At 41.3% G+C, this 10879-nt stretch overlaps 2 protein-coding genes across 3 annotated transcripts; both read right to left on the bottom strand.

Annotated features, from left to right (window-relative positions):
* Positions 1–1255: 1255 nt before the first annotated feature.
* On the bottom strand, positions 1256–6971 carry si:ch211-105c13.3 (uncharacterized protein LOC325758 homolog). Its single transcript, XM_046400100.1, has 3 exons — positions 6814–6971; positions 1823–1944; positions 1256–1710 (listed from the first exon to the last, which is right to left on the bottom strand). Exons 2-3 carry the CDS (start codon positions 1940–1942, stop codon positions 1540–1542), a joined length of 291 nt encoding a protein of 96 aa, XP_046256056.1. The 5' UTR covers positions 1943–1944; positions 6814–6971; the 3' UTR covers positions 1256–1539.
* A 211-nt stretch (positions 6972–7182) lies between these two features.
* LOC124065059 (protein S100-A11-like) lies at positions 7183–10336 on the bottom strand. Of its 2 annotated transcripts, none has more exons than XM_046400102.1 (3): positions 10249–10336; positions 9913–10075; positions 7183–8054 (listed from the first exon to the last, which is right to left on the bottom strand). In XM_046400102.1, the coding sequence occupies exons 2-3, from the start codon at positions 10039–10041 to the stop codon at positions 7920–7922; spliced, it is 264 nt and encodes an 87-aa protein (XP_046256058.1). In that variant the 5' UTR covers positions 10042–10075; positions 10249–10336; the 3' UTR covers positions 7183–7919. The 2 variants fall into 2 exon arrangements, with proteins under 2 accessions (XP_046256058.1, XP_046256059.1); XM_046400103.1 differs by having other exon boundaries at positions 9913–10072; positions 10249–10272.
* Between the last annotated feature and the right edge of the window lie 543 nt (positions 10337–10879).

Below are 10879 nucleotides of genomic sequence, written 5' to 3' on the forward strand. Positions count from 1 at the left end.
CAATATCAATATCAATAAATTGATTGATATATGCTTATATATGGCACTGATACTGCAGTAAAACATGAGGTAAATCGTAAATTAAAGTGATCTTGCTATTCTTTTTGTAATTATATATCAGTTTATGTGAAAGTGAACTAACTCAGCTACTCAGCAATGCAAATGTGAGTTTGTGAGACATGGAATTAGTGCGTAACAAGCGGCTCAACACACTGGACCAACTGCATTTCCTGAGCACGGTGATTGACAAGGACATATCACTTACTCTCGGTATGCTACAGCTATGCAACCATTTTGTTGCGCATGTGAAAACAAAGGGAAAGCTTAGAGGGAGTGCTAAAATAAATACTGTACGTAGACAAAGATGAACAACATGATAACTCTCTTGATGTGTCTGGTTTTAAACAGCAAACAGAGTGTGGGGATGTGTGGGGATAAGATGTTTACAGGAGGAGGAGGAGGAGGAGGAGGAGGAGGAGGAGGAGGGTCATGCCTGATACAGTATACGAAGGATTAGTGTAGCACTGATGAATGGAGCCATCACACCTGGCAGCCAAGCAGAGAAATCCCCATACAAAGACTTTGCAAAAAACGTGCAAAGGCAAAAGACAATGCTAATGCAGGGAAACACAAGGCACACTTTCACAAACACCTTCATCCCTCAAATACACAATATGTACGCAGAAAGAATATGAAAAAGGATCAACATAGACAAACAGTGAAGCCTAGTCCATCAGACTAAAGCAGTACAATGGGTAGAACGAGAGCAAAACAGTATGAAAAGTTAATGAAAAGCTAATGAATGATCTATGAATGAATGGTACCATCACTGTCATATCATGAAACTTAGGCTTGATCTGCCATCCTGGTACATTAAGCGCATCTTCTTGTTTATGTGTCGCATCTGCAATATATTGTGTCAGTGAGAGGTGTGGCACCACATGTGTGTGTGTATAGTGTTGCAGAGCAATGTATTTTGTACTGTATGTCAGGATCTCATTGCAATGGCTGATGCACATAAAAGCTGCTGAGTTTGACAAGTCAGGGATTTTTATATTTAGCAAGTGCTGCTGGTAGCTATGGAAGGAGCAGGTATCACTGCAGCGATGCCTGTGGGACAATGTCGAGACATCAGGGAAATGCACACGTTAATAGAATGTTAATAGAAGATAATGAGTGACATCACAATTAAACACTTGATGAAAACGCAACTTAAGTAAAAGGAAACACCAATTAAAAACGACACACAATATAGTTTTATTATATAAAGCCTTTATTTTGAAAATACAGTAAGTATCCTTTATGTAGTTGGTATAAAAAAAGACACTCTCAGCTCAGAGTCCTTCAGTGTGTCCTGGACAGTAAAGATCAATACGATGAAAAACACAAAAGGTTGATCTGGACAGACAGTAAGGTGAACTTCAGAGCATCATACAACTGCTTGATTAATTGTATGAAAATTGTAATTATGGAAAACTATAATGGAAACAAATGGCCGTTAATTTGTTGATCCACCAAGCTCTGCAGCTTCGCAAGCGTTTATGGAGCCTCTGCATTGGCTCCGCTCTTGTTCTTACTACATTCCCTCTCACTGTAGGAGTTGGCCAAGTAGCCAATCAGAGTGAGGTATTCCTGGAAGCTGACCTTTCCATCCTTGTTATCATCCAGTCCCTGCTGCATCTCTCTAATGGCAGAGGAGCTGTTTGTATCCTGAATACAAAGGGGTAGACAGAAGTAGAGCAAATATTTACTATTACTATTATTCATGTACCGCGAACAGTGATGGAGAACAGCAAATTCCACTTGTTCTGCTGTTCCTTACCTCCATGATGCCGCCAAGATGGTTAGTTACCAACTTCTGGAAGCCTTTGCTGTCCAGATTCTCCTTCCCTCTGGTAGAACTAAGAAATGTCGTCACTATCGTCTTAATGGCTCCCTCCATATCTAAAGATAGAGAGACAAGGACCGAGAGCAGAAAGGAGAATGAATGTAGAAGGGTGGCAAGAAGAGATATGACCGTGTCTTAGACACTCACACATGAATTTTATTAATATGAAAATATACTTATATTGATAAAATGTTTATTTTAGATCAGGGAAGAAGGCAGGACACCATAACTCTGGAACGTTTGTGCACAGCTGAAAAATGAAGATTAGAGACTCTCTGTATAGTCATATAATTTATAGACATTAAGTTTTATTACAACACTTTACTTCATGAATTCAGCTAAAAATACATTTTCTGCAAATAGAAAAAAAACTGTCATTCAAGCCATAATTGTGCTATACTGAGCACAAAGGCAAAGGATCACATCTTGTAGTCGTATCTAAACCGCATGTGTTTGGACATGTCCCCTGAACATAAACATAAGAAAGGTGAGACACACAAGTGATGTCAGCATGGCAGAGGAGGAGGAGGAGGAGGAGGAGGAGGAGGAGAGAAAGCCTGAAGGCTCTCCGAGGTAAACAGAGCGAGAGGGGGGGAGAAGTGATGGAGTGAGTTGAAAAAAAGAGGGGAGTCTCTGAAGTAAACACAATGGGAGCTGTGAACTCTGACAGTGGACATCTGATCTTCAGAAGCCAGCGGGAGGCAACAGGTTCAGATTACTGCGTGCTGCCCGTCTGCTGCAGTACACTTCCCCTCACACAGTAGAAATACACTGCAATACTGGGCTCAAGTATGAACTGATGACTGCTGCAAAACAATTCCATTTCAGTATAAATTGTGTATGATGACGGGAGAGCTCCAGGAATATCTCCCAAAAACACACCGAAATATTAAATCTTTGTGCTTGTTTGGGACGTTTATGTAACAGCAGCTGTGCTCCAGTTTCAAACTACATAATAATTCTTAGCAGATTTTGCCTTCGTAGCAGTTGGGTTTCTAGGGTGTAGAAAAGTGACAAAATTATGCCACAAGTGAAACAGCATGCATACTAAAAGCCCTCGCACTTTGATTGTGCTTTTGGTTTACAGTACTCCCCCACAATGCACTGCACAAAGGAACTGCTAGTGCTAACATCTGCAAAAAATTAAAACTAATTGCGGAAGTTGATAAAACCGACCCAGATTCATCTTAGAAAACAAAAAAATAACCACTAAATTGTACACTTTGGTATCAATTTGTGACCCTGAAATGGAAATGACATTTCAGAGTTTGACTGACATCCAATCCTGCGCCTACTTTATCATTTCCTGTTGGAATGAAAAATGTAAAAGTATGTAAATTTCTTGTACACCCAGTGGTGGAGGAAGTATTCAGGAAGTATTTAGATTGTTGACTTCTTTAAGTAAAAGTACACTGTTGCAAGTAAAAGCGTTGGCTTCAAAATATTACTAAAGTAAAATTATGCAATTACAATCAATAAAATGTATGTGTATGAAATAGTATATTTAAAAGTACTCAATCCAGAAAAATGATCCCTGTGACTGTTATATAATATTATTTGATTATTATTACAGCAATGATGTATTGATGTAAAAGCAGGATTTGTCTGTTGTAGCTGGTTGAGGAGGAGGTGATTATGTTTGTTCTGCATTAGTTTGCTGATTATTTTTTCTGCAAATCAATTGGTTGTTTGGTTTGTTAAAATCTAAAAAAAAAAAACGTGAGAAACGCAGTAACAACCACCCAAAGATTAAAATGCCATCTTCACAGTGCTGGTTTTACCCAAACACCATTCGAAAATGACCAAAAATAAATTAAACTTATTAACATAATGAAAAGGAAAAGCAGATGTGATTATCAAACAGTTGCCTATTGATATTCTGCCAGTCGACTGATCACTTAATTGACTCATTGTCCCAGCTGTACTTGTACAGTTGGGTAGTTTAGAACAAAACATGTTTTATAAGCTCTTTGCATGTTTTGTACGTAGAAATGAAGCTGTCAGATAACAGTAGTGGAGTGAAAAGTACAATATATCACTCTAATGGAGCAGAAGAAACATGAAAAGAAAAGACTTAAGTACTTAAATACAGTACTTGTACGAAGTACAGTAGTGAATCTTACATTCCTGTGTATACCAACTGCAAAAAACAGTACACTCTGTAACACTGGTATGCAGTATAACACAGAGCTGTTGATTTTGTGTATAATAACTGCAATCATTGTGTAGTACATACTATTTATGTTGTCGTATGGAACTGGGACAAAGAACACGTTATGCCTGCACACAGAGATAAGACGAAGAGCCAGTGTGCACGTGCAACCTCGTGTACCCTGACATAATTCAGCCAACAGTGGGGTCTCTCTGTGTTTCTGCTCCCGTTTAGCTTTCTGTTGTCTCAACAAACGGGATTTCCAGGGCAACCGCTCACAGAAAATAAAATGCCTGAATAACTGGGCTTCCAGTGTGCACTGGAAACTAGCATGAGGGAGCACATGACGGCTAATGATGATGAGCGCCTGTGGCCATGTTACTGGAGGAAGGAGGCTGCTAAATCTCTCATCTGACACAGATGTCACACCTCAGCGTTCACGCTGACCTGCACACAAAGTTATACAAATAGACAGAAAGACACACACACACACGCATATCGATAAAGAAGGACAACACCAATTAGGACTTCTGATGCATTAACCTAATTACTGAGTGAGAGCAGGCACCCAAATCCTGGGTTCTGTTTCATGTCTCCCTGACCTGCCCGCACACACTCAGACGCACGCACCCACACACACACACACATACGACACAGAGGTGAACACAAAACTCTTTCCTACATACACGGAGCATCTGTCATCAGCATGCTGTTCATTATTATTTAATAGGTTACTATAATTGTCCCAACACCTTCATAACACCTTCTGCGAGACGAACAGCAGCACAGGGGGCAGGCAGGCTAGTGACAGAGTGTGTTTGTAGCCATACGGGCCATACATCAAAACGCCTGACAGGCCGCCACCCATTAGAGTCTCCTCTGAGTGTAATGACATGAACATGAAACCAAGTATGCTTCGGTCAGAACAGGAGACATCGGGGCCACGGGATTACAAATGGTAGAAAGGAGAATGCAGCAGGGCTTGTCTGGTAAGACCAAGAGCTGACCTGATTGGGACCGTGTTCACATCTCCGGCAGCCTCTCGGCACATGTGCTCCGTTCAGATTCACAGCATGGAGATGGTGATCACAGTGACTCATCTGTAATAAATGCTTGAGGCCCAGTGCATTGTTTAATTTGCATGTCTGGTGCTTTTAGTTGCATTTTATTGGAATTGTGCATGACATACACGCTACAGTGATTCACATTCTTTTAGGCCTGAGACATTTTGAACTAAAACAATGTGACCCATCGCCTCCAGCTGCATATGTCTGTGGAAGGATTGTAACCAAAGAGTGGTATCGTTCCCTTTTTGGATATTTTTAGATGTCTGAAGTTGTAAAAAGGTCCAGCAATTGTCAAATAACAAGGGTTAGAGAAACATCTTAAAGCTTTTTCCTGTTACCTGTCCTGTTTCTTACAAACCCTCAGACGTATCTTGTCACCCATTCAGGGATCCTGATCTGCAGGCTGGAAACTACTGAACTAGCTCACTTGGAATTTGTTTAATTAAGTGTTGGTGCAAAAGGTGATGTCAACATCTCTGACAGGATAATAACACCACTAAATTGCCCCTTCATTGTTTCTGTTGCCTATTTTAGTGTATTCGATGTTGTTTTATCTGTTTTTGTCTGCAACATCTTTGCTACAGTCTTGACCAGGCCTCCCTTGGCTACCAATTAGGTTAATCCAACATTCGAAGGAATAGTGTGTCTTATACTCTGCATTGTGACATTCGTGTCTTTATAACTCACTTGTGACCTGAAGGGGCTGCAGATCAAAGTTAACCTCAGTTCACACAGTTCACATGTATGCATCATATGTGCATATAACCATGCAAATAAAGCCAAGCTGTTGTGCAGGCGTTGGTGAGTGTTTCAGTGTTGCAACTATCTGTAAGGCTTGACAAGTACAAACCGGTTTACAGGTAAGTCACCCAACCCCATTCAATCTACCTCTCACGATCAAAGTGTTTAAGTTTCATATCTGAGGGTCAGGACTTTTTTTCTTTCTTTGTTATTTTTTTAAACCACACTGACCACAGACCACACAGGGTCAGCATCCCGCGGTGGCACTTGATAGTTCATGAGCATTGATTAATCCAAGGGACCAATCAGCTCCACCCTGGTGGTGTTGTTTGCGCTAAATATGGCTGACTCACTTCCACCATGGGCATGTTACCTGTCGTCGCCCAGGTCGCTATATCTCCTCCGCGTCATTAACTACACCAGTCCGAAGCCGTTCGAGTCTGCCGCTACCGGAGTCTTATCATAAACGTTAAAAATTCAGATTGATAGGAGCCAAATCTGATCGCCGTTACGATGATCACGGTGTGGCTGTTTGACGGGGAGAAAACGGCCTCGGCGCATATGCCAAACGTAGTCAGCGCCGTGCGTAACGGAGATGTCAGGGGCTTGCCCGTGTCCCACATTTACATTTAGTCCGGACTAATCCTGACAATTTGTAGAGCGACCAGAAGCAGGACTGACACGCAGCAAATAAATAAGTAAACGTGACTCGAGAGTCCTGTTTCTTTGGAAGTGTAAAGGGACTGGGGTTCGATTACCAAGACAGAGAACCTGATCCCTGTGGCCACCAAGCTGGGTAACGACAATAGAGATGCCCGCTAATGATGCAGTATTCATGACACAGGTGAGGAAATAAGCTAAATTGAACATTTTGCCAAGAAAACATTTCGAGCGACAGACAGTAATAGAGCCGGTAACCACAGAGGCCGAGCACAAAATCCATAATCAGAATAAAGCAGACTCACCGTCAGGACAGGAAAGCAAAAGGCAATAAAGTGTTTCTCTAGCAGCTGCTCTCCTCTTCTGTCTTGAGCAAGATTAAGCAGCAACACATATCTTTTCCGTGATTTAACTCCTCGCTCCAGCCAACTTTTTTTCGTTGTCATAGGGCGTGTGCCTGGGAGAGGAGGAATGTGGAATGAGGCGCAGCTTGAGCAACACAGCAGCTTTTCAGCAACATTTTGAAACAAACTTTTCTGTATTTCAAGACAAAAAAGGACCAAGTTTTTATAATGTGGTTTAATAAACGCTTTCGGGTTGTTGTTTTTTTTTTTTTTGGTTGTCTGTTTTATATTTGCACGTTCTTCTTCGCAGTTTTTTTTTTTTTTTTTTCAAAATTCATGACACACTTTCGCGCAACATGTAGGAACAGGCGCGCGCTCACGTCTAAATGCGCGTGTTCAAAGCGTTCCCAGCAGACAGATGTACTAGAACCACACCCTGAAACTTAACTCACTTGCGCAAAACAATGGAAAGATAGTCATCACTAGAAAGTAAACCTGTGGACAAGCTGGCAAAGGAAGGACTGAGCAGCAAGGAAAACATAGCTTTTTAATATTTTATTATTTATTCTTTATATTCATTTCCACTCTTAACTATAACATTCTGCTCTGCTCTGCCAACACCACACCTCTTTGTGTCTGCTGAATGGGGATGATAAACACCCTAAGCAGCGTTTTCCAAGAATTAGGCAAGCCGAGAATACATAGTGCTAACACACATTATCGGTCCCTGGTAGACCTGTAAGCACAAGCAGCTGTGTCTGTGTGTGTGTGTGTGTCTGTCTGTGTGTGTGTGTGTGTGTGTGCGCAGGGAAACAGCTTGGACTGGTTTTAATATTGCTGAAATTGTTCTATAGTATTCTTTGACAGAGTCTGTGGCAGTTTGGCAGTTGCTGCTGCGAGGATGGGGTGAGAAAGTATGCAGACTGGCCATAAAAACACAGCGTTCTGCCACTGGAATAGACTTTAGGGTGTTTTCCATTTGGCTGCTTTCCCGTTTTCTTAAACTGTATGGCCCACAGACAAGTCAGTAACACGCACATAACTGTAACAGAGTATCTGAGGACACTCTATTGGTGGAACCCCCCGTGTCTGCTTGCAAGATGTCCAATCAGCTGCCAGAACTCCAGGAAGTTGAGCTCTCCATCATTGTTCTTATCCAATGAGCTCATGAGCTGGTCAAGGGCAGTGGTGTCACCAGCATTCTGTAGGGAACAAGGAAGATACTCCATTAAATACCAAAAAACGATAGAGAGTGTCAGTGTAGAGCAGCTGTGATGTGAGGCTTTGTGTGCGTGTGTGTGTGTGTGTGTGTGTGTGTGTGTGTGTAGTTATGAGAAAGAGGCAAGCAGACACCACTGGCACGTACACCAGTTAAATAATTCATGCAGTATCAGCAAAAGTGGTTTGGTACAGGAATCTGTGTCTCTGTCACCATCTAGTGGCCAGAGTGATTATTTCAACTGTTCACGTAAGCAAAATGAAAATGGAAGCAAATGGAATTTTCCACACTTGGAACAGGCATCCCTGTATTTTTAGGACTAAAGAACAACCGCTTTCTGCCATTGTACTTTGGTCTGCAGATTGCAGAGCAGAAGAACCGAACCGAATAGACAAGACTGGAGTTAGACTTTGAAGACTCTCTTCCTTTATGACAAACTCATTTATTTTGTGGAACATCACGAGACACTAAATATAGACTTACATCGTGTTCCAACATGAGATGAAACTGCTCATTGCTGCACAAGATCACAGGCAGGAGAGGAAAGAATAAAATATCCTTGAGAAAAAAAATCTTTTCAAGTAAAGAACAGCAAGACCACATGCACTGAAAACTACCCACGTAAAAAACACAATGACTAACAGTTAATTACAGGGTCAGAGCAAAAAAAGGGCCAGTGTGGCATACAGATGATACCCATTTCAATATGACTCTGCTCTTAAGAGACCGCTTTTTTTCCTTTGCCTGGCAATCAAAGACCTTTAGAGCACACTACGAGTATCCCCCGACTGTTCTGCATCTGATCAACTTTAAGTGACAACAGCTGAGTACAAAGCTATAAAATCCTCAGCCTCTTAATGGCTGTCAGCCACAAAGCCTATCTTTCCTACTGAGATGAAGCACTTTAGCCCAAGACAAATAACCTTACATTTAAAAAAAAAAACGCAAAGTAAAAGCTGATGTTAAGCTCAATGGAATAAATTGTGCATTTTGGGGAAATATTTTCTGTCAATTAATAAACATTTGGTGCACTCTAGATTATTCATGGCAGCAAGACGACATATGTGATCAACTCAAAATTAACACTAATGTCCATGCTCATGGACTGATGTGTTTCCAACAGTTTTTGGACAACGATGTAGCACTGTGGTTCAGAAAAAAAAGATACACTATATGGACAAATGTATTGGGACATTGCACTAAATGAAACTTTAATAACATTGGCTTCTAAACACACAGACAGCTTCGCAGCTACAACAGCTTCTACTCTTCTGGGAAGGCTTTTCATAAGATGTTGCAGTGTTGTTGGAACATTTGCCCATTCATGCAGTAGAGCAATAGTGAGATCAGGCGAGGATGTTGGATGAAAAGGTCTGGCTCACAGTCTCTGTTCTAGTTCATCCCAGAGGTGTTGGATGGGGTTGAGGTCAGGACTCTGTGTGGGCGAGTCAAGATTTTCCACACCAAACTCATCCAACCAGGTCTTTATCGACCGGCAGGGGCACAGTCATGCTGGAATAGAAAAGCACCTTCCCCAAACTGTTGCCATAAAGTTGGAAGCATAGCATTGTCCAAAAAGTTTTGGTGTGCTGAAGCATCAAGATTTCCCTTCACTGGTAGTAAGAGGCCCAGCCCAACCCCTGAAAAACAGCCCCATCCCAATACTTTTGTCTATACAGTGTACATCAGGCTTTGGATAATTTGGACACTTCAGTCGATTCATTGTTGATTTTGGTAGAAGAAAAACACAAATTATCACTGGTTTAATATCAAATATGTACCAGTTTTAGAATCTACTCAAAAGAACACAAATATGCATATGATCATCCCTGCATCTTTACCTTGACAAAGTTAGGGAGCTCTGCTTTGACCAGTCTGTGGAACTCATCTCTGCTCAGCGTGTCAGAGGAACCGTCACTGCCAGCATATGTCTTGAACTGGGACACCAGCATGTCAATGGCAGACTCCATCACAAGTCAAGAGGCACACAGGAAGGATCTTCTGCCAATATTTCAGGAAAAAATAAAAATGAGAAATGTTGTTGATCACAAAAGTAAAATATCAGAAACACAGCATATTTAAGACGATAAAGAGCAAGCTAGGAAATACAGAGGAGAAACAACAGCACTTCTAAGTATATCGGATTTGATCTGGTGACACAAAGCACAGAGACTTACTAACTCAAGCATGAGTGTGGGTAAAGTTGTGAAGACACCAGCCTTCCTGGTCTTTTTGTAGCCAACATCTCCTGGTAAAGAAGCTCAATTATTCACCAATTTCTCTCTACATTTTCACAGCTTATGTTGTCTGCACACCACTCATATCAATCAGTAAAAATGTAAACTGTTACATTTTTCCATGACGTGACTGTCTTCTCAGAGACATTTCAATGTATAACTAGTCTCTGTAAGTAGGATAAATTACTGGATAGATCACCTCATTCAGAAAAAAAGTTAGGATGGGTTAAACATGTTACAGTGTGTTTGTGTAACCGTTTAATGTTTTGCTCAGTTCATGTCTTTGGCTTTGACGATCGTTCCACATTTTTCCTTTGCTCTGTAAGAGTGTGTGGGCGAACTTCTGCAGAGAGCAGAAAGAAAGCAGTAAATCAGGTGTAATTATACAGTATGTGTTGCAAAAACTTTTGAGAATGAGGCACTTGGGTTTCACCTCAGAGAAGACATTATTTAAGACAAAGCTCTGATAGGATGTGCACAACAGGCATATTAGGGAGGCAGTTAGCGCTAACAAGCACAACAGCTTTATCATCCAAACATCCCCGCGTCTTGTTTTCTTGTCTCAGCTACA

The sequence above is a fragment of the Scatophagus argus genome, chromosome 9, assembly GCF_020382885.2.
Source record: "Scatophagus argus isolate fScaArg1 chromosome 9, fScaArg1.pri, whole genome shotgun sequence".
In the NCBI taxonomy this organism is placed as follows: Eukaryota; Metazoa; Chordata; class Actinopteri; family Scatophagidae; genus Scatophagus; species Scatophagus argus.